The sequence below is a fragment of the Lynx rufus genome, unplaced genomic scaffold (genome assembly GCF_022079265.1).
Source record: "Lynx rufus isolate CCGP_SWC_20201006 ecotype Redwood Valley unplaced genomic scaffold, mLynRuf1.p SCAF_17, whole genome shotgun sequence".
NCBI lineage: Eukaryota > Metazoa > Chordata > Mammalia > Carnivora > Felidae > Lynx > Lynx rufus.
Window position 1 is genome coordinate 27,646,552 of NW_025814831.1, and position 25,096 is coordinate 27,671,647.

The 25,096-nt window shown below is 41.3% G+C and overlaps 1 protein-coding gene across 1 annotated transcript in view; it reads right to left on the bottom strand.

Annotated features, from left to right (window-relative positions):
* Positions 1–25,096, bottom strand: part of TTLL5 (tubulin tyrosine ligase like 5) — a 240,415-nt gene that overhangs the window by 25,289 nt on the left and 190,030 nt on the right. The window contains exon 31 of the mRNA XM_047080320.1: positions 19,282–19,477. Coding sequence (XP_046936276.1) covers positions 19,282–19,477 — 196 coding nt within the window. The remainder of the gene's footprint in view (positions 1–19,281; positions 19,478–25,096) is intronic.

Below are 25,096 nucleotides of genomic sequence, written 5' to 3' on the forward strand. Positions count from 1 at the left end.
TATCATTTATAACCTTTTGAATTTTGTACCATCCATACGTAGTTATTTATTACAAAAATTAATCATTCAAGGGTAAAAAAAAAAAAAAAAGTCAAGTTCTCCTAAGACTTAAGCAGGTAACAAAGTTAACTCTGGGTACTAGTCAAAGTATCCAAATGGCGCCCTAGTTTTAACCAGGTGGGTACAGGACTCAGCATTGGACGGGGCTGAAGGAGTTCACTGTTCAACACTTATTATGCCTACAAATCCAGAGTTGGTCATCAGTGAAAGGCAGAGACTCAGGTAAGTGAAGAACAGCATGGCTTTGCAGCCAAACGTGCCTGGGCTCAAATGTAGGCTCTGGCACTTATAAACAGTGACCTTTTCAAGTTAGCGAACTTCTCTGACCTTCAGCTTCCTCACAGGCAATTACAATTACTTTGCTGGATTATTGGGGGTTAAATGAAGACCCCCACATGTCAATATCACCCAGGCATTCAATCAAGGATTCCTGAAGTAGACCAAATACCAGGCGCATTGTAGACCTTCGGCAAATGCTCCATTCCTTCCCAAACTCCCACCTCCGTTTGCTGAGGATCCGAAGGATGGGATGGCATGCAGGTCTGCCTCTGTAGGGTCTGTGAATGGCAGTTGGCTGGGCATTTTTCAACATACTTTTCTAGTCTTACGATGATGCTCACTAGCTGTGAAAGCAAACGCTTAAAATGAAAACATATGTTTAGGTTCCCCAGATCATATTTACTCAATTTTCTCTGGCAGGAATAATCTTTTCCTCTTCTGAATGCTTGTAACAATTTATTTGTGTGTGTCTTATCACATTTAGCTCATTCTACCTTGTGTTACAGCCACTGATATGTGTACTTTTCTCTCCTTCTGGACATTGCACACTGCAGATGGCTGAATGACATCTGATTAATTTTTGTTTCATGCACAGTGCCTAGTAGAATGCCTTGTGCATAACAGGCGCTTAATAAATATCTACCCCATGAATGAAAGTAAGAAAACTCGTAACTACTACTCATTTTTATTTTTTTTAGTAACAACCAAATTCCTATGCAAAAAAGTAGTCAAGTCTGTGTTTCTACAGAGATGTAATCTTGTAATAGGACCATTGTCTGGACTTTGAATAGTGCCTAGTGTGTTATCTGTGATCAACTTATACTTAGCCACAAAATGTAAGCAAGGCTTTCTGTAGATCTCAAACAAAAATAAATTCATCTTCCTAGATGCAAATTTTGTGGCAGGACCTTAGACACCAACGTTCCTTAGTGATAAGATCAGTTTTTACCTCAAATAACAAAATAGAAGAAATTAAGAGGATTTATTGCTTAGGAGACTGTCACTTGCCTGGATACTAATACTTCTTTCTTTCTTCCTAATAATACTGCCCCAATTTTTGTTTGGGTAATGATGTGTGTCCACTTAAAAAAACTATATTTCCCAATCTCTCCTGTACTTAGAAATAACCATGTGCACCTTCCGGGAAAGCTCTTTAAAGGGGGCAAACTGGGTTAGGACACAATTTTTGCCCTTTACTCTTCTTCCTCCCATCCGGAACATGGATATCCAGCTAGCATCAGGTGGACAGGCCTTGGGTGGAAGTCACTTGCTAAGGATTGTAAAGGATAAAGACAAGAGAAGCATGGGCTCATGACAGTACCATAGAGTTCAGGAGAGCCTAACTCTAGATTTCTGATTATATGGGGGAAAAGAAAAATTCTAATTTGTTAAGCTATGGTGGCATAGGGCAGAGGGAGGGTCTGCTAAATGCAGCGAAATGGACGCCTGAACTGAGATATAATCCTCAATCTACCAATAAGTCCAGCTTGTTTAAGCCTTAATATAATGCAAATGTACTGCATCTCAAAAAAGCAGACACTCTTCCCAAATACAGTAAAGCAGCTTCTAGGTTCTCCGCTATTTAGTCATCACACTCTAATATACCAAATGGACAATGGAATCACAATTCTGTACTGTCCAAACTTCCCAAGAGTCAGTAATGTAGACAAGTTCCTAGGTATTTCACCAAAGCCAAGGCTAAGTGTAATGAGATTAAAGCAATCAAATTTGATAAAGAAACCCACGAAAATACTCAGGCAATGTTAAAAAGCAGATATATAAATGAATTCATTAGACTATTGGCAGAAATCAGCCTCTCATACCATGTATTGGCTCCAGTCCTACAACTCCATCAACAATAGATGATGTGAATTGTTTTGTCCTGATATTCATTCATAAATGGATAGAAGAATAGATAAAGTTCTCTCCATATAAATTCTAAGAAATGTGAGTCTGGATATACAATGTTAGCACTCTACACTTTCGGGTTAACAGCCCAGGGAATGGGCTACACCGTCATCAGTCAATGTCTTGGGAATGTGAGAGCTGTGTAAGCACTGGCCTCCACTCAAGACCTGGTCAACATATACAAGACTTTTGCTTCTTTATTGGGTGTGGGAAACAGCCATGCTTCAGTAAGGAGACTCAGAGAAAACCACAGTTTGAGGGTTGGCTTGGCCCCAGGCCAAAGATTGGAAAGGCCCTCCTTCTCCCACAACAGAAGGGTACTCGTGGGTGGGAAGGAGGAATTTCTGATAGACAGAACACAGACTGCAACTTGGAAGGTTATGGGGAAGCAAGATCTGGGCTCTCTTACTAGAAAGATAATACTGTTCAGAGATTAAATTCTGGGAGGTTTTTTTTTTTTTTTTTTTTTTAAATTCCATCCAGTAAAACACTTCTTTTTGTCTTTACTGGGGCTTATTGGTGATGGAGTGGAGCTAGATAGCTCTTTGTAATGAAATAACTCTCTACATTCACTTTTCTTTTAATTAAGGGAGATAAAGTTGGGAAATGTTAACCTTAACCTCAATGGGTTAGTGTCTTTTTGTACCCCTTTTACTTTGGTTCCATAAAAGCAAACATTTTTATGCATTAGTCTCCCCACCGAGTTCCATCCTAACTTGGATTAAGTTCCCATTACATAGTACACAAAACTGCTTCTAGAATGTTGTTCTCTGGCGGCTCAAGTACTGGGATGGTGTATCTTCCTGAGCATGTAAGATGCTGATCACTCACCTGACCACAACCAGTCAAGAGCTGTTCAAGGCAAAGAACACACTGTGTCATTTGTGCAACCATGTGATGTTGTAAAAAGCTGGGGGCCAAGGTGAGGGTGAGGGTAGCTGTTTCTATTTTAGCAAAAGCAAGCTTCCAAAAGGCCTTTGTCTCACATTGTATGGAGTTCTTGGCTGTCTTCCACTCACAGTGTTTGTCGGCTGGGACAAGACCGGGGGCCGAGCAAGAGGAACAGAGTACAACATCTGGTACTGCTGAGAAGGCAGGGGGCAGTGCTGTATGTAACCCTCACAGGGATGGGGCAGAAACCAGAAGATGCTACTGTTCACACGGAGAGAGGTTGGCGACACAAATACCGAGATCGAGCTTCGTACCTGAGATCGAGCTTTGAGTGGCCAAAGGTACTGGACAGCCTCTGGAATTTCCTCATTTCTTAAATCAATAAAGAGGCTCTGTCTCCTTTAGCAATTAAGACAGAAGACTCTTACTAATTCAAATGATCTACTCTCAAGGATGTGTCTACAGCTGCTTACCTGGACAGAACAATTTATTCACCAACTGACAAAAACCATTGTGTTTCAGGCAATTTCTAAGTCAACTGTGCTTGCACCTGTGGGAAACCATGCTGGTCCTTAACAGATACTTAGATATACTCCCGGGACTCTGTCATCCAATAAAACCAAAGATTCTAGCAGTAGTCTCTTAGTTGGTGTTTCAAGAGAATCAAGACAAGTGAACAGATCTTGGGTGAGGTGTGTGTTACGACGAAGAAGTCCGACCATGAGGCAGCTGGTTAAGGCCAGGGATACGGTCCATGACTAGAAAACCCAGTGAAATTAAATAAATTAAATAGCCTTAAGACATCACACAGATAACCTTCTCTCACTAGCAGCCCCCCACTTCCACTCTAACAACAGAACCCATTAGTCCTACATTGGTAGAGGCTGATAGTCTGATGGCAAATTTAGACTCATGGCTGTGGATTCTGCTTTGCTTTCTACTTTTTTCTCCTTCAATGCCCAGCAATATTTGAACACTGGTCACACACACCCACAGAAGGTTGGCAGCCCAAGGGTTTTTCCCTTTTTTTTTTTTGAAACATATTAATTTATTTTTTCTTAAATGTTTTTTATTTATTTTTGAGAGACACGGCGTGCAAGCAGGGAAGGCACGGGACGGTGGGGTGCAGGGGGGGGGTGGACAGAGGATCTGAGTGGGCTCTGCACTGACAGCAAAGAGCCCGACGTGGGGCTCGAACTCCGGAACCATGAGATTGTGACCTGCGCCAAAGTTGGACATTCAACTGACTAAGCTACCCAGCTACCCCCGTGTTAATTTCCTTAATACATGTTCATTACAAAAGGAAAACATTTTGAAAGTCATTTCAAATTCCACTCTCAGAGATAACCTCTGGTAACATTTATACTTTTTTTCTGTGTATATATGAAGTTATTTTACACACACACACACACACACACACGTATTTCTGTGGGCTTGCAAAAATAGGATTATACGATACCTGATGTTTTGGAGACCTTTTTTTTTCATTCAAATATCTAACTTGAGCATATCTTCATATCTATGAGGGTAGATTTCAATCACTGTTTTAAATGGCTGCATATTTTCTATGATAGTTTATCATAATTACTTAACCACCCAACAGTAGAATACTATAAACTGACACAGTGTAATACAAACCTATATTTGTGTTCATAAGAGATATCTAAGTGGGGGGAAAGTAGGCCCCCCAAAATGTTACACTTCTATTTTGAAACTAGACACACACATACACATATGCAGGTTGTCACCAGTCTGTTCTGCTATTTAAGAACGGTGCTCTGACAAACATCATGTTATTTATATCTTTTTGCATGTGCTGGATCATTTCCTTAAAATAATTTCCTTGAAGTAGAATAGCTAGCTCAGAAGGCTGCTGTTTCTGCTTTAAATCTTTTTTATGTATATTTTCAAACTACCCCCTGGTAAGACTGTGCCAATTACATTTCCATCAGTCTGTTTGAGAGGATGATAATTTCCTTATCTTTCCTTGATTACTGGGAAGAAACAGCATGTGTCCCATGAAAAGGTGGCTCATAATTTGATGCTAATGCTGTTCTTTTTCTTTCTTTTTAGAAGATATTTATGCCTTCAGACAAATATGCTCAAAATCTACACAGATATCATTCTGTTTTAAAAATTACTAAAAATTTTTTAATGTTTATTTATTTTTGAGAGATAGAAAGAGACAGAGTGTGAGTGGGGAAGGGGCAGAGACAGGGAGAGACAGAATCTGAAGCAGGCTCCAGGCTCTGAGCTGTCAGCACACAGCCTGATGCGGGGCTCGAACCCATGAGCCATGAGATCATGACCTGAGCTGAAGTCAAATACTCAGCCGGCTGAGCCATCCAAGCGCCCCTCATTCTTTTAAAAAAAAGTTTTAAAAACATTTATTTATTTTTGAGAGACAGAGCACAAACTGGGGAGGCACCGAGAGAGAGGGAGACACAGAATTCGAAGCAGGCTCCAACCTACAACCCATGAGATCATGACCTAAACTGAAGTCAGATGCTCAATGGACTGAGCCACCGAGGCACCCCCCCCCCCGTATCATTCTTTTCATCATCTTATCATGGTATTAATCATCCTTTCTGTATTCTTCTCACATCTCTCTCTAGCAACTGTGAGCAAATTCATATGCATTTATTTTCAATTGTCCAAATAAATAAATTTAAGTTAAAAAAAAATCATGTAGCCAATTAATATTTTCTGAGCCTTGAACTTCTAAAACAACTTAAGATCATTTTAACCAATTCTGCTTCCAGCAAGGGGGCAGGGGGTAACTAAAGCCCCCAGGTTGAAATTATAACGCTCTGTATATTTAAGGTTAAAAGTAATACATAAGAGAAGAGATATCTGGGGCGCCTGGGTGGCGCAGTCGGTTAAGCGTCCGACATCAGCCAGGTCACGATCTCGCGGTCCGGGAGTTCGAGCCCCGCGTCAGGCTCTGGGCTGATGGCTCGGAGCCTGGAGCCTGTTTCCGATTCTGTGTCTCCCTCTCTCTCTGCCCCTCCCCCGTTCATGCTCTGTCTCTCTCTGTCCCAAAAATAAATAAAAAACGTTGAAAAAAAAAATTTAAAAAAAAAAAAAAAAGAGAAGAGATATCTGCACACCTATGTTCACTGAGGCATTATTCACAACAGTTAAGATGTGGAAGCATTCTAAATGCCCCTCAACAGATGAATGGATAAAGATAATGTATATACATATCGCAGAATGTCATTCAGTCTTCAAAAAAGAAAGAAATCCTGTAATATACTACAACATGGATGAACCTTCAGAACATTCCGCTAAGTGAAATAAGCCAGTCACGAAAAAGATGAGTACTATATGATCCCACTTATATGAGGTATCTAAGTAATAACACTCATAGAAACACAAAGTAGAATAGTGGTTGCCAGGAGTCAGGGGGAGGGGAACACAGGGAGTTGTTCGATGAATACAGAGTTTCAATCACCCAAGATGAAAAAGTGTTATTGATCTGTTATACAACAATGTTCATACAGCGTCAACAATATGTAGTATACACTTAAAATTGTTAAGAGGGTAAATTCGTGCTATGTGTTTTTACCATAACGAAAAACAAGTTATGGATTTTTACTGAGCTTTTACCATGGGTCAACATCGTCCTAAACACTTTACATGCAATTATCGCATTTAATCCTCCCAAACCATTGAGGCGGCTCCCATCGTCATCTCCATATACAGAGGAAGAAACCAAGGCACAAAAGGTTCCATAATTTGTCCATGATGGCACAGCTACTAAGTAGTCAGCTGGGGGTCCATGCCCATGGAAGAGGATGATTTCAGAGCTCATTATACAACGCTGCCTTCCTTATTTATGCTATGCTGACTCCCCTTTAAAGCAAATCCGCTGAAATCATATTTCCCTTCCAGAGCAAATCTAAAGCAAACTTAGCAATGTGTCCAATTTTCATCAGATGCATTTGAAAGACCCAGATTTCACTAGCTTTACTCTAAGAAAGCTTGAAAAAAAAAATGCCTACAAGCAAATTTTTCTTACTTAAGAGTTAACATAAGTTTGTATATATGTAGGTATGTATATAAGTAAAGATAATCTCAAATGATCAGCAATGACCCCAGATCAAGAGTTCAATTGGTTAAAAAAGGATAATTCATAGCATCATTTTCAATTGTCCCTTATCTTTTATTGGCTAGCAATTTTAGGGAATTCTTCTATATCAGGGCTCTTGTTCTCCTGATAATGTGTCTGTGTCTGACATCTGATGAGTGAAATGAAATAATCAGATAAGGCAATCTCTAAGTTCCCTTACAACTTTAAATTCAGAATTCATAAATATCTAATTTGTCTCTGCCTTCAAACGTACGGTTTGTTTTATTTGGCTCAGAATCTCACATGGTTGACCTACTGTGCATCTTGCCCAGGACTTGCTGTCATCCACGCTTCTTCCTGCGGTGGCATCCTTTTCAGATGGGTGGGGTTCTGTATCTTTAGGAACGAGGTTTTTCATCAGCTCACACAGTTACTGCTGTGAGTCCCTCATATGCCCACAGACAAACACAAACAAAGCATAGGTGACAGAGTAAGGGCGGGGAATGAAACTGGTCACCGGGCAACTGGAGTAAACACACATTTAAGGTCATACAAGAAACAAGGCCGATTCCAAGCAGCTGGTAGGTGCACAGTTGCCTTTTAACATTCTCACAACCAAGCACAGTTCTGTACTTCGATTCGTTATGTTGATCCTTTCTTTCAGATTGTGTGTGTTTGGGTCTATAGTAGCAGCAACAACAATAAATTTGGAATGTCTTAACTGACTCATGATACATGTGTAAAACAAGAAGAAAACGAAGGGTCACTTCTCTCAAGAGGGAGAGAGGTAGAGTGGAAAAGAGCTTTGGAAGTCTTCTGACCTGGTTTGAATATTATCTCTGCAATTAGCTAGCTATGCAACCTTGTCTAACATGCTTAAAATCTTTGAATTCCCTCCTCAGTAGGATAGAGATAATGCTACATTGAGCACACAGGAGGCACTCACTCTGCGTCCACTTCCCTGCCCCTCACCTCCCTCCCTCCAAGATCGCAGAGGGATACTACTCTAGCAACAGCTTAGAAAACTACCCGGTGGGAATCAGGGGACTTCTATTACCAGTAGTGATGAATCAGCTTAATGAACTGATGTCTATATTATAATAACGCACTAAGAATCAGATTTATATGGAGTTGAAAAAGGAAGCGTAATATTAATCATGCAAAAGTATCATCTATGGTAGTCACATTTGTAGACACCTGTCATGTGTCCTAGCAGTCTTCTCAAAAACACCAGCATAGAAATAAAATTAAAATACTATGACCAGCGACAATAACAGGGTGGAAAGGACAAAGTGGTAACTGGAGAGGTAATTCCCATGTTATTAATAACAGCCCACACAAGTGCTCCATATCTTCAAACTTCTAGAACATATTTCAGGATACTGCACAACTCAGTAGTCCCTAACCCTGTTACTAACTAACAAAAGCACAAAGAAGGTAAATTATGGGCATTTCCAAGAGTTTTCCGCCCAGGAACACCTTCTTAAGACATTTAAGAATCTGAGATACCTGAGATAATGTCTAGACCCGAGTTTAAATATGTTTACAAAGCAGACCTTCCTCTCTTATGACAGTGTATGTGAACAGCAGCAGACTAGTTCCAATAGCTGAAGATAACTTTTCAAGCACGGTTTTATAGGTGCCAATAAGTACACTTGTTCTCAGTACACTGCTACTTACAGTTCATGTAATAATACACATAGATCAATATATACAAAATATATGAATGCTTCAATATATTGTGAGGGTGGTGCCATATAGCATGTCGGTCCAGAGGCTGGATGCTACACCTGCCTGCATACCTGGGTTAAAGCCCAGTCCTTCCATTTATTATTTACATGACCCTGAGAAAGTCACATAAGTGATGCTCTGTTTTGTCTGTTAAAAATAGGACTAATAAGAGGGCAACTGTGAGGATTCAATGCAATAATACAAATATAACTCCTGGTTCAGTGCTTGGCACATGATAACATCCTGAGAAATACAATCCTCATGATAACCCACGTCTATATATTATCATCTCCATATTAGAGATAAACAAACCGAGGTCCAAAGAAGTTTGAATAACCTGTCCCAGTCATAGGCTAGACAGAACCAAGATTATGTTAAGTTATTTATTTTGAGAGAGAGAGAAAGAGAAAGCGAGTACAGGGGAGGGGCAGAGGGAGAGAGAGGGAGAGAGAGAATCCCAAGCTGGCTCCACGCTGTCAGCACTGAGCCTGGTGTAGGGCTCAATCCCATGAACTGTGAGATCATGACCTGAGCTGAAATCAAGACTCGGAAGCTTGACTGACTTGTCTGAGCCACCCAGACACCCCAAAGGACAGAACCAAGATTTAAACTGAAGATTATCTGACTGTAAAGTCCGTTCAGAGGATCTATTTCCAAAACAGTTAAATGTAGTTTTACATGTATCATTTCACATATTTTCAACGTATTTTTATTAGGCAAGAAGAAAAGAGTTTGGCTTGGCAAAATCTACTAAATCAAATGGTTCTAGGAAAACCAATCAATCATCATCATCATCTACATCATCATCATCATCATCTAGAAACTAAGTGTTGTAGGAGTTCCTGATAAAAGTCAGAAGGATAAACAAAATGGAACCAAAACCCCCAAAAAACAAAACAGTAGATTATGCCATACAGGCCAACATGCTCCAGAAACCTAAGCACACGTGCACACATTCTTCCCCCTAAACACCCCTAGTCTACCCCTCCTCCTGGATACTGTTAGAAGGAAGTGGAAAGACTCCCCCTGCACAGTCAGCCTGTTTGCCTGCTCTCTTCGTGCCATGCTGAGGAGCGAGGGTGTTATTGCTGGCTTCCTGGAAAAGCCCGGGTGCCTGCTGAATTTCTCTTTCTTTCCCCTCCCCCACAAAACAAACACACAGCAGCTGAAGGTAATGGAGAAACACTATTCATTCCTGTAGGGGAGAGCAGAATTTTTCTAGACACATGCCATGGACTTTTAGGAGCAGTGTAACAAGACTTGGCTGGGCTTCTATGGGAATCCTTTCCACACCTGTGAGGTGATGCATGCACACATATACCGTCAGCAAAGGGCTCATGACACACGGCACCCAAGGTGTTACTAGCATACTGAAAGACCCCTCGGTATGCCCCCAGAGCTGCCCACCCCTTCCCCCCACAACTTGTTATAGGAACAGTAGCTTCCGCCGGCCCCTACTGCATCTAGGTGAGTCTGGCAAGACAGAGTCTGGTGGAAAGGGGGAAGTCAAGGACAGACGGAGGGGAAGGAATTCAGGACGCACCATTTTCTCGTACCTTGAGTTACCTCACTATGTGCAAAATCAAGTCTACTAAAAATGGAAGGGCTTTGGGACAAGAACGGAACCAGCGAAAAATCCAGATGTATTTAAAATCCCCCCTTTCGTCCCTCTGTCGCTCGAAGAAGTTTCAGCAATTCTGCCGTGGCCATCAAAATGTCCTTAAGTTTTCTGCTTTTTGGGCTTTTTTCAGTCTGGATGAGGCAGAGAAGAGAGTGGGAGGGAAGGAGAAGGGGGCTGGGAGCAGAAGTTTAACAAAGGATCACTTTAACAGAAACTACTGAGTAATCGCTCTGTCCTGGGCCAAGAATAACATCAGCTCAATGTCGGCAATTAGAATCAGGCCAGTTGGGCCTCACAGCCGGTGCGGCCCTCCTCACAGCCCCCAGCACCGAGGGCTACTCATGCTGATGTCACCAGCAGTCGCTGCTGCCCCAGAAAGTCCCCCGACTCAGCTGAAAGAAAAGTTTTTTATCCTTCTCCTTCAGAGGCAGGAAGCCAGAATGAGGAGGAGGTGGGAAGCAACGAGGGCAGACTAGAGAGAAGACACAGTGGGGCCCAGATCAGCACGTAACAGACTCATGTGGCCATCCCGAGACTCCCAGGATTCTGTCACTTCTCCAACCACCCTGAAGTGCACGTTAAATGAATCAATATACGTAAAGCACCTGGAATAGTGCTTGGGCCGCAGGAAGTGCTGACTGAGTACTGGCTATTATGAGGAAAAACAAAGAGGGAGGAATCTGTCCCATTACTTATCTCTCGTCCCCCATAAAATGTGAATCCTGGGAGCAGAGACTGCTGAGCAGAATGTACCCTGATAAGAAAAATGCGCAAGAAGGCTTTCAAGTTTGGAAAACGTATTTATGAGGAGACTGGCAGATGGAGTGAAAAAGATGGAAACAAAGTTCCTATAAAACAATAATTGCCTGAAATTTTATAAGGGCAACACCAAGTCTTAACATATTCCATCTCCCTGCCAAAGGACAGAAAACAAAATAACTGGGAAGGAGACATTTCCCATCTCTTTCCCTGTAGCTCAATGGCTCTCAATGCGTGGTCCCCCCAGGCATCACCAGGGGGACCTGTTAGAAATGGAAATAACTGAGCCCCATTTCCAAATTTACTGACTCAGAAATGGGGTGGGGTTAGCGATCAGTGTTTTAAAAACAGGCCCTCCAGGTGGTCCCACTGCTCAAAACTGGGGGTCTACAAACTACGGCTTATAAGACAAATCCTGCCTGCCCCTCGTTTTCATAAATAAAGTTTCACTGGAAAACAGCCACACTCATTCACTTAAATGTTGTCTATGGCTGTTTTCATTCTACCCTGGCAAAGTGGAGGAGTGGCCATGCAGATGCTGGCCTACAGAGCCTGAAGTATTTACTCTCTGGCCATTTACAGAAAAAGTTTGCTGACCCCTGCTCCGACTTAGAACGGTTTCTTTTTTCTGTTTAAATTTTTGTCTTAACTTTTTTCTTTATTATTTTTGACAAAGGCAGAGAAAGTGTGAGCAGGGGAGGGGAAGAGAGAGAGGGAGGATCTCAAGCAGGTTCCGTGCTGTCAGTGCAGAGCCCGATATGGGGCTCAAACTCACAAAACCATGAGATCATGACCTGAGCTGAAATCAAGAATCAGACGCTTAACTGCCTGAGCCACCCGGGTGCCCCAGAATGGTTTCTTTTTTACAACTGCTGGTTTTACTCATCAGTGTGTAAAAGTGCACGTTTTCCATTTTGTCTTACTTTGTTTATCACGGTCTCTATCAAATGGACCAGATCACACCTACTTCCTTGCACCTCAGTCCCTGGAAACCCTGCCAGTGGCTCCAGGTGACTTCCTCTTCCACGTCCAGGTTACAGGACCAGGTTTTTGTTGAGGTGGATTCGGTGCATGACAATTTCTCAGTTCATGAGTGCGGTGATAGACAGAGATGAAGATCAAAGCTTACTCGGCATGAATGTTAGAGATGTCATTTCCAAACATACCCTGAATCAGAGTTTGCCTTCTTGAAATCAGTACCTTCAATAAGCTGGCCACCTAAGTGCAGAAAAGGATGGAGAATCCTCTGCATGTAATGCAAGAAAGGTTGCATGATCTTAACCAAAACGTTTTTAGGGAATCACTATGAAAGGCACAGACCACGCACATAATCAATGCAATTCAGTAGGACAGAGTGCAATACAATGTAAATAAAGCCTCCTTTAACGGCCTGTTCCATAGACAGGTATCTTTTGTGAATGTGCTAAGTAAATTAGATTTCAATTCTACCCACTACTCTCAAATAGGCAATTAATCAAATTGTTAGTTATGTCAGTGGCTACGTACACTTTAGAAAAATGAATTCAAAGCATAAGGAGTTTGTCAAAGAAACCATCAAATAGGTTAACCCAAGGATAGAAACACAGCACATACTGAGAATGCAAACCATGTTTCCATCAACAACGTGGTGATAATTATAATGTCAAGTCTCACACAGCCATAAGCTGGGCTACAAGAAGAGGCTTAAAATCTAGAAGGGCTTTGCTTCTTCTGTGGAGTGTTCTTCATGTCCTCTGAAATGACGTACTCTAAATTACTAAATATCCTTCATGTGAGAACATTTAATATCTTATTTGCTATCTTCTTAGTTATAAACTCTTCAAGCTAAGAACTTAGTTTCTTGAGATCTCCCCACAGTCCCAGAACTTCATCCTGACTCATTTTTCCCTAAATCAACTATGGATTAGAAGAACAGGGGGAAGAAATAAATGATGTTATAAACATATATAAAATTATGATGAATGATTTTCTGTTCCCTCTCCAGGAGACACAAGATAACTCCCTTCTTGGGAGTTCTGACTCCTCCCTAAGACAGATATTCTGACAGATTCTAAAAAACATGTTTTTCCATATACTTCATAGTTCAGTGAAACTAAACCAGTGTAATCCTCACTGGAAAAAAAATCCACACAAAAATAGCAGTACTCTGAATTTTCAAAGGAATGTGAGTTGTTGGAAGCTAATCAAAAGAATGAGAAGGGCTATTAAATGAAGCAGTTTCTAAAAGTGAAAATCAGTAAAAACTGTCTCTCATCCCTTCAAACTTCAATGCCCTACAATCCCCCCCCTCCCCCTTTTTAAACATTATCACCATGTCAAGGCATGGAAGCATCAAAAGGGACCGAGTGTCTATATTTGTTAGCTCATCGATTATACTCCCATAAGAGAAATGAAGCTATTTTCGATGCCTCCCCTCTCCAGCATCTGATTAAGCTGGCATTCTCAAGTATCTGAATGATGGGGAGTTCAGATGTTTAAGAGTTTTAAGAAATGTACATAGATTTAAAAAAAAAATCTAAGATACACATTTCTATCTACAATTGTGAAAATGCAAACTGGCTATCCCAAAGACTTTCTAAAGGAGGGAATTTCTACATGACGGAGGGCAACACGGTGATCAAAACGAGATGCTACATTCCACGCTTTCCAGGTAAGAAGGCTGGGTTTTCCTCTAGAAAAACAGACCTACAGAACTACTTCCCAAGTGCTTAGAGTTACAATTTCTCAATTACATTGAGTTAATATAATACATAGAGTACACGGGCATAGAAAAAGATGAGCAAGTGATGAATGAAATCAAAATAATAAAATGTCTGGACCTGGATGACAGTTAAAAAGATTAAGATAGCTCACAATGCTAGGAAACTTGAAATCAACCACAAGAAAAAAATTGGAAAGGTAACAAATACTTGGAGACTGAAGAACATCCTACAGAAGAATGAATGGGCTTGGGAATGCAAACTGGTGTGGCCACTATGGAAAACAGTATGGAAGTCCCTCAAAAAATTCAAAGTAGAAATACCACATGATCCAATAATTCAAAGAAAACTAAACACTAAGTCGAAAAGATATATGTATCCTTATATTTATTGCAGCATTATTTACAACAATAATGATTTGGAAGCAACCTAAAAGTGTCCATCAATAGATGAATGGATAAGGAAGCTGTGGTACACACACATGTACATATATACAGTGGCATATTATGCAGCCATAAAAAAGGATGAGATCATGCCATTTGTGACAACATTGATGGACCTGGAAGATATTATGCTAAGTGAAATAAGTCATAGGAGGAGAAATAGCATATGACTTCATTCATATGTGGAATCTAAGAAAAACAAATGAATAAACAGAAAGCAGAATCAGACCTATAAACACGGAACAAACTGATGATTGCCAGAGAGAAGGAGGATGGGGCGTCAGGGCAAAATAGGTGAAGGGGTGTGAGAGATACAGGCTTCCGGTTATGGAATGAGTAAGTCACAGGAATAAAAGGTACAGTTAAGGAATACAGTGAATGAAATCATGATGCATTATACAGTGATAGATGGTAGATTCATTTGTGATCAGCACAGCATAATGTATAAACTTATTGAATCACTATGTTGTACATCTGAAACTAATGTAATATTGAGTGTCCTCTATACTCATTTAATAAAGTTTAAACTCCAGGAAAAAAAAAAGAATGAATGGGCTAACCACGCAGTTAAAGAGGAAATTAAAAAGTATATGGAAGTCAATGAAAATGATAACACCACAACCCAAAACCTCTGGGACGCAGCAAAGGCGGTCATAAGAGGAAAGCATATAGCAATCCAGGCCTTCCTAAAGAAGGAAGAAAGATCTCAGAAACACTCCCTAACCTTACACCTTAAGAAGATAGAAGAAGAACAGCAAAAACCCCAAACTAGCAGAAGACAGGAAATAATAAAGATTAGAGCAGAAATTAATCCTATCAAAACCAAAAAAACAGTAGAACAGATCAATGAAACCAGAAGCTGGTTGTTTGAAAGAATTAACAAAACTGATAAATCATTAGCCAGTTTGATCAAGAAGAAAAAAGAAAGGACCCAAATAAATAAAATCAAGGATGAAACAGGAGAGATCACAACCAACACAATAGAAATCAACACAATAAGAGAATATTATGAGCAATTATATGCCAATAAAATGGGTAATCTGGAAGAAATGACAAATTCCTAGAAACATATACACTACCAAAACTGAAATAGGAAGAAATAGAAAATTTGAACAGACCCATAACCAGTAAGGAAATCAAATTAGTAATCAAAATCTGCCAAAAAACAAGAGTCCAGGGCCAGATGGCTTTCCAGGGGAATTCTACCAAACATTTAAGGAAGAGTTAACACCTATTCTCTTGAAACTGTTCCAAAAAATAGAAATGGAAGGAAAACTTCCAAACTCCTTCTATGAAGCCAGCTTTACCTTGATTCCAAAACCAAACAGAGACCACACTAAAAAGGAGAACTATAGACCAATTTCCCTGATGAACATGGATGCAAAAATCCTCAACAAGATATTAGCCAACCAGATCCAACAATACATTAAAAAAATTATTCACCACGACCAAGTGGGATTTATACCTGGGATGCAGGGCTGGTTCAATATCTGCAAAACAATTAATGTGATTCATCACATCAATAAAAGAAAGGACAAGAACCATATGATCCTCTCAACAGATGCAGAGAAGCATTTGACAAAATAGAGCATCTTTTCTTGATAAAAACCCTCAGGAAAGTAGGGATAGAAGGAGCGTACCTCGAGATCATAAAAGCCATATATGAACCACCCGACGCTAATATCATCCTCAATGGGGAAAAACTAAGAGCTTTCCCCCTAAAGTCAGGAACAAGACAGGGATGTCCACTCTCGCCACTGTTATTCAACATAGTATTGGAAGTCTTAGCCTCTGCAATCAGACAACACAAAGAAATAAAAGGCATCCAAATCGGTCAGGAGGAGGTCAAATTTTCACTCTTCGCAGATGACATGATACTCTATATGGAAAAGCCAAAAGATTCCACCAAAAAACTGCCAGAATTGATCTATGAATTCAGCAGTTACAGGATATAAAATCAACGCACAGAAATCAGTTGCATTCCTATACACTAACAATGAAGCGACAGAAAGAGAAATCAAGGAATCGATCCCATTTACAGTTGCACAAAAAACCATAAAATACCTAGGAATAAATCTAACCAAAGAGGTGAAAAATCTATACGTGAAAACTACAGAAAGCTTATGAAAGAAATTGAAGAAGACACAAAAAAATGGAAAAAGATTCCATGCTCCTGGATAGGAAGAACAAATATTGTTAAAATGTTGATACTACCCAAAACAATCTACATATTCAATGCCATCCCTATCAAAGTAACACCAGCATTCTTCACAGATCTAGAAAAAATAATCCTAAAATTTGTATGGAATCAGAAAAGACCCCAAATGGCCAAAACAATCTGAAAAAGAAAACCAAAGCAGGAGGCATCACAATTCCAGACTTCAAGCTATACTACAAAGCTGTCATCATCAAGACAGTATGGTACTGGCACAAGAACAGACACTCAGATCAATGAAACAGAATAGAGAACCCAGAAATGGACTCACAAACATATGGCCAACTAATCTTTGACAAAGCAGGAAAGAATATCCAATGGAATAAACACAGTCTCTTCAGCAAGTGGTGCTGGGAAAACTGGACAGCAACATGCAGAAGAATGAACCTGGACCACTTTCTTACACCATACACAAAAATAAACTCAAAACGGATGAAAGACCTAAATGTAAGACAGGAAGCCATCAAAATCCTCAAGGAGAAAGCAGGCAAAAACCTCTTTGATCTTGGCCACAGCAACTTCTTACTCAACACGTCTCCAGAGACAAGGGAAACTAAAGCAAAAATGAACTACTGGGACCTCATCAAAATAAAAAGCTTCTGCACAGCGAAGGAAACAATCAGCAAAACTAAAAGGCAACTGATGGAATGGGAGAAGATATTTGCATAAAGGGTTAGTATCCAAAATCTATAAAGAACTTATCAAACTCAACACCCAAAAAACAAATAATCCAGTGAAGAAACGGGCAAAAGACATGAATAGGCACTTCTCCAAAGAAGACATCCAGATGGCCACCCAACACATGAAAAAAACGCTCAACATCATTCATCATCAGGGAAACGCAAATCAAAACCACAATGAGATACCACATCACACCTGTCAGAATGGCTAAGATTAACAACTCAGGCAACAACAGATGTTGGCGAGGATGCGGAGAAAGAGGATCTCTTTTGCATTGTTGGTGGGAATGCAAGCTGGTGCAGCCACTCTGGAAAACAGTATGGAGGTTCCTCAAAAAACTAAAAATAGAACTACCCTACGACCCAGCAATGGCACTAGTAGGCATTTATCCAAGGGATACAGGTGTGCTGTTTCGAAGGGACACATGCACCCCCATGTTTATAGCAGCACTATCAACAATGGCCAAAGTATGGAAAGAGCCCAAATGTCCATCGATGGACGAATGGATAAAGAAAAATGTAGTATACGTATATACAATGGAGTACTACTCGGCAATCAAAAAGAATGAAATCTTGCCATTTGCTACTACATGGATGGAACTGGAGGGTATTATGCTAAGCGAAATTAGTCAGTCAAAGAAAGACAAAAATCATATGGCTTCACTCATATGAGGACTTTAAGAGACAAAACAGATGAGCATAAGGGAAGGGAAACAAAAATAATATAAAAACAGGGAGGGGGACAAAACAGAAGAGACTCATAAATATGGAGAACAAACTGAGGGTTACGGGAGGGGTTGTGAGAGGAGGGATGGGCTAAATGGGGAAGGGGCACTAAGGAATCTACTCCTGAAATCTTTGTTGCACTACATGCTAACTAATTTGGATGTAAATTTTAAAAACTAAAAAACAAAATTAAAAAAAAGATTAAGATAGAGAGCATCATGATGATTGTTTTATTTAGAGGGGGGAAAGACTTTGGGAAATGGTGCTTTTGTCTTTAAGTGAATATTAATTTTGCACAAACTAACGCACATTGTGTACTACATTTTTATAAGAGCAAATAACGAGAGATCAAACTGATATATTTCTTCACATAGCCAAATAAAAGAGAAGCTCATGGAATCAGTGCTGAGATAGCCCAACACAACATGCAGAACACAGTAACGGATTCTGAAGATGGCCCTGAAATGATCAAGAGAAACTTAACTCCAGATGGTCTTTCCCTGCAATTTGGGCCATACTGACACACCAGCACAATTCACTTACAATTCACTTACACAGCTCCCTCACACATATACTCAGGAGTGTCTGTCATTCTACGGATAGAAGGAAAATGGTATTTCACTAGAGCATAAGGGCCAAGACAGCGAGGATTTTTGTGTATACCGTTGCATTTTTGCGGGTACATTGTTTTGTGTACCGTCGAGCCAGAAGACCAACAGCTTAACTTATGACTACTTCCTGTGAAAAGAACTGGAAACATTATTTACACCTTGAAAATCTTGGTAAGTTATGAAGGATTAATGTGTGCTTATGTATACCAAGGGTGTACCAAAGAAATAGTACATTTAGGAAAAAAGTTGTTTCAAATGCTAGCTTTTAGGTATGTGGAAATTAGACCCGCTGGGAGCTTACTGAACGACCATCAGGCAACAGAAAGGGGCAATGCTACAACAGAGATTTTTGTAGAGAAATATTCAAGTGGAAGAAAATGTCACACCTGGTTCAGTGTCACCTCCTGCCAAAGCCAACATCAAGGCTTCAGCACGTTTCTTCCCTTAGAGTAGGTTCTCCAAGAGCCATGCGAGCCATACTGGTGTAGGTAAACTTTTGGGAAACTATTCCTACCTTTTCCATTGACCTTCTTCCACCCCCGTAGAAGAAAGATACTAGCATATGGAAAAGCCTTATCTGAATTACCTGATGCCGGGCTCGACTCTGGTCCAGAAGCTGCCGAGACTGAAGTTTTTGTTGTTCAAGTTGCTGCAGGGCAAAATGGAGTTGGTAACTGCCCGCTGTGGGGCGATACTTGTGCTGAGGGACAACCCCTGTAGCCTTGCTATATGCGTTGTTCTCTACCTCTCCCTCCCAGGCAAAGCCACCTGTTTGAAGGCTCCTGAAGAGAAAAGAAAGCAGAGCTCTTAGAGTGGTTGTGTGAACAACCTAAAGGAAAAGAGAGAAATATCACAGGTATTTTTCCCTTACAGAGCTAACATAGCTTGGAATTTACAAATCTATTTGTGTGAGAAATCATCTGACTCGCCCACTAAACCACAGCTCCATGAAGACAAAGACAGGGCACGCTCTGTTCTCCACTCTCTTTGTAGCACTTATCCTGAGGCCGGGGCACATGGTCAGTCTACAGTATCTGTTGAAGGTTAAGTAATTAAAATAGTAATTTCAGTCCCCTGTGATGGCCACAAGGTCTTCCAAAAAGGAGCCCAGGGAGCTTCAAATTCAGGACGGCTGGTTGAATCTAAGGTAGGAACAGAGGCACAATCATCTTCTAAAACATCAACTTTAAAAGAACAGGGGTTAATTATACAGAATTCATGGTTTTTCTTAACCACCTATTAGTGAGCTTATGTGTGCATCATGAGATAAGATAACTGGTCTGAGAAGACAGGTTTTTCATTATTCTAAATTTACCTCAGTAGGGTCCCCAGCCAAGCAGATGTTTGGCCTGTCAGACACATGAGGAAGGAGAAGGGCTGGTGGCCTTTGGAACTGTTCAGTACCCATGCTATGCTGTCTGTTAAGAACTCTGACCTTCTTCCTTGCCCACATCCCCACATTTTAGATTCTGGTGACCATGTCTGTATATATTCCAGTTGAAGTCTTCATAACTGCAGGCCTCCGCTTGCCCTCTCGGTCTGTTTCTTCCAGGTAGAGAAGTCCCCATTTATACCACTTCATGCTAATTAGGAGGGTGATTATTAAAAATGAAACCAAATACATGGAAAAAAACCAAGCGCTGGCCAGCATGAGGAAACACTGGAACTCTCGTGCATTGCTGGTGGGAACGTGAAATGATGTAGCTTCTGTGGAAAACATTCTGGCAGTTCCTCAAAAAGCCAAACACAGAATTACCATGTGATTCAGTGATTCCACCCCTAGGCATAGCCCCCCCCCCCAACTGAAAACAGGGCCTACTTGTACACCGAAGTTCCCAGCAGCATTATTTCCAGTAGCCAAACGGTGAAAACATCAACAGATGAATGGATAAACAAATGTGGTCTATACCTCCAACGAAATATTAGTCAGCCTTAAAAAGGAAGGAGATTCTGACACAAGAGACAACATGGATGAACCCTGGGGACGTTATGCTAAGTGAAATAAGTCTGTCACAAAAGGACCAATACTGCAGGATTTCACTTATACGAGGTCCCTAGAAGAGTCAAATTCATAGAGACAAAGTAGAACAGTGGTTGCTGGGGCTGGGGAGATGGGAGAATCGGGAGTTACTGTTTAATGGGTACTGAGTTACAGCTTGGGATGATGAGAAAGTTCTGGAGACAGATGGTGGTGATGGTTGCACAAATTGTGAATGTACGAGATGCCACTGAATCGTAGCACAGAAATGGTACATTTTAGGATATATATATTGCCCCACATTTTTAAAAAAGGTCCCCTTTAAAAAGGTTTTTAGAACAGTCTTCTTTCTGGCAGCCCTTTTCACTCACTTCCGGTTCTTCTCTGGACCTTCTTTAATTACCCTGTGGTTTTTTTTTTTGTTGTTGTTGTTTTTTCCTTTTTGAAGTATAGTGACCAGAAAATTGCACACAGAAGAAACATGAAGAATCTCATTGTGAACAACCTTACCCCAAACCTGATTAACGGGGCTTTAGGAAAGGAAACAGTGCCTAACTGAAGAGAAATATTCATAGTGACTTAAATCATCACGCTGTTATTTCCTCTGCAAATTTCCTTTGGCATTAATGGTCATTTTGATGGCAGAGTCACAGCAACGCTGGGGTAAGGTTATGCCGACCTTCCTGAGGCCTGACCTATGGGCCACCTAGTTATTTATAACCTGATTCCTAGTGACCCCAACGGAACCCTGGGGGAGGGGACAGAGCGGAATGTCTGCTGAATCCAGAAACCCAGGCTCTTCTCTTGTCTGTGTTCTCCCTCACAGCTTCATCATTTCAGGGGGCTGCTTTGGAGTCTCTGCCTCTCTCAAAGAGATTTCCAAATACCTAGTTAAGGGAAAGTCTGCATAATGTATCCTGAAGCCCATGGATGAAAGGTTTTCTACTCACATAATCTCACCTCTGATATGTCACATCCCTTGCTCATCTCCTCCCACAGTTTGGCTCCCACAGTTCAGTTGCACAATTACACGCTTTTGGCTAATCTTCTTGGAGAAAAGTACCCAAATGCTCAGGGCTTATTTATGAATTTTTCCGAGTATGACATCTGATCTTCAGTGACCCCTCGGTGTGTGTGCTACTCTACATAGTTCAAACGACGTGGTCTTTCCCAAGGGGCTTCCAGAGGTATGGAGAAGTGTGGCAGCCAATGACTGACGAGAAAGGAGTCGTACCTAAATAAGCAGATAGAATGTTCACGTTGTTCACAAAGTGAAATGCTGAATGGGAGTCAAACAGGAGTTAAGGGGTGAGGAAAGGAGGGGCCAGAGGCACGTGTCATCTCCTTTCTCACTAGTGAGGGGAGAGGAAAGCTTAGTGAAGAAAACATGTGGGGAGGTGCACGGGCTCTGAGTGGAAGGAGTGGTGGGTGGAGAAAGGCCTCCAGGTAGAAAGGAAGACAAGGGTGGGGGCAAGGGTGGGTTGATCCAGTGAACAAAGGAACACGGGAAGATACAGATGAAACAGCAGGAACTGCCTGGCTGGATTAACCTTCAGATTTCTGTATCAATTAGGGCAGATATTCAAATTTAGAAGGAAACTACTGTTTATGGTAACTGCACCAAAAGTCAAAAAATACACCAATTGTGATTCTCCTTCCACTCTGGCTTGCTGGTTCTAGAAGTTTCTGGCCACGAGCAGCAATCTAGACTCGGGAATTAGGTATTAAAGGATTTTTGTAACTACGTTATAACTATTAAGTCAGAAATCATCTCACTGGCAGGCTAGGTTGGTTTTATTTTCTGAAAGCTTCTTTAACAACAAATATTCCTAGGAGGCATTTACTTTACCGCCTGCTTGTTGTGCATCAGAAATCAGAGTCTGTAACAGGGCCCTCTTCCTTGGAGACCACCAGGGACTGTGAGTGTTAGGGGCAGGACAGCAGGCAAGAGGAGATCACGTAAGAGTAAGACTGAGGATGAGAGGAGGTTTGCTCATCCAACTGCAAACTGTGAACAGACTGCAACGTCATAAACTTTCACAGCAGAAGCTGCTTTTAATCTCCTCAGTACCATAAATCCACTCTCCAAATCACAAAAGAAACTTTCTCAAGCAAGGAGAAACTTTTAGCCAAGAGGCAGGAATTTTTACAGTGCACCACTGGGTGGGGACCGGAGCGCTGAGCTGTGGAGGGCGACGTGGTGATGCCGGGTGAAGCTCGCTTGCTTGGAGCGCCAGTGGGTGGTACTCAGGCCGCTGTATCTTCCAACTAAAGCACAAGTGTGTGGGGTTTGTAGGACGCAGGTTGTACAATGGCTGATGGCTGACTCGGAGGAGGCCAGGCGCACTCTCTTCTGGGCCTTCCCTGAGATTCCATTATCTGCATATTCCTTCATGTGGCATCTAATAGTTTCTGTTTCCATCCAAAATTCCATCCCATTTTCCTGAACCTCAATTCATTGTAGTCTACTAGTAATACATTTTCTACTCCCATCAAAATTTTGAGATTTAATTGTTCTCTCTAGTTTTTATATTATTCTTTGCTCAATACTAAAATATAATAGTACAAAGAGTCCCTGAAAATTACTTCTAAGAGTTTCATGTTATCTGTACAGCCAAGAAAGTTAGCTGTGGGAAAGCTCAGAATGTCTAACATTGGACTCAAATTCAAAGATTCAGAGTCAACTATGCTGTATTTCCCTTTACTACATATGTAGCTAATAGGCAACAATATGGCAAATTTTTCTGAACATCACCCTCTCTTATTAGCCAATGTACTTAGAACTTCATCTCACTTTCTATGTTGCACTGTGGCATATCAGGGCTAAATGTTTCCCCATAACTGTCCTCCTGCAGAACGCCCCCCCTCAACCTCCAGCCAATATACATTGAAGGGCTAGACTTTCCCCTTTGCTTTAATAGCTGTTCCAAAGAATGGATGTTGGTTCTAAGGAACTTGGAGGTGATCTATCAAACGCACTGGTTTTTAGCAAAGCAGATCTCCTCACCATGCAATTACACTCTCCATGAAGATAGGCTTTCAGCATCAAGATTTTCTGAAAATCATGTGATGTGTCACAAGACTGTAGGGGAAGAATGGGGCACAGAAATGTGACAGTCATACAGAGAGTGTGACCCCCACAGCCCACTTCCCCGGGCTCCTTCACCCAATCGCAGCAAAACTTAAGCTACCATGTACAGGCAAGGATGCCCCTGTCCTTCTTGAGGGTTGGGAAGTGTGTGGGTGTGCTTTCAAAGGCCATAATAATGGGGGTGGGGGATTGCTGACATTCAATAGGCGGGGGGGGGGCAGTGTCAAGGGTGCTAAACATCTAAAAATGCAGGGAAGAGTCGTGTACTAGGAAGAATATGTCTGCTCAGAATGCCACCAATGCTTCTAATGAGAAACACTGTAGAGCCATGAAGGAAGTGCTTTCAGGGGAGAATCTTACTGTTTCTTCACAAGAAAGAATATCCATCTACTTCCATGGCACTTTATAGAATGTGTAGATGCTAAAGACAGCAGAGGTTACATTCTCTTTGTAAATTCTCAGTCCCAAACAAAGTAGTCATAGCACACAGTACGTGTGTGGTAAATGCTGAAGATCCTACAGGGAAGGGTGGGGCTCCCACGAGCAGCACAAAGCAGTGCTGGCCGGAATAAGAAGCGGCTACCTTGGACTGTGACTCAGTCACACAAGCGCCCTTCCTTGAGACGACTATCACACAGGGTCCTGGAGAACTTTATGTGTGCATCCTATTTCATCAGGCAGAACATTAAAAAGATATGTAATCCAGAGCTGAGATTTAATAATTACTACTGCTTAACAAGGATTTTCTTAAGTAGCACTGGCATTACTCTTGTAACTACAAATACTTTGGTGGTGAAGATTACAATGATCGCTACTATACTTTGGTGCCACAGCCTTAATTTCTGCTAAGGCATGAAGAGTTTTACAAAAACACCATTGTTTTTGCAACATGTGTAAATGTCAACGTGGTGAAAAAGGCAAAAAAATGTCTTAGCATTACTGTGAAAAACCTTTTGATCCTACTGTCTTCCTCAAAGGGTCTTGAGGATCCCCCCTGGACCCCCAGATCCATGAACTGCACTTTGTGAACCACAGACCTATTGCAATACAGCCTGGGGACAGGTGAGAAGAGAGCACGACCGGAAAAGGACTCTTCAGTTACCCAAAAAGCTGACATACAGGATGAAAAGCAGACACCTCTCACAGTTCAGAAAGCTGGCCACATGACTGTAAAGCATAAAAGGATCTCTAGAATCTTAACTGGTGTTCCCATCCGGCTCTCCAAACATCTGAAGCCAGAGATGAACTGGAATCTAACAAAGGCTGTGACAAAGTCCAGACCCAGCTTAATTATCAATTAGATTGGCTCACCCCCTTCTCCTCCCACCCCTC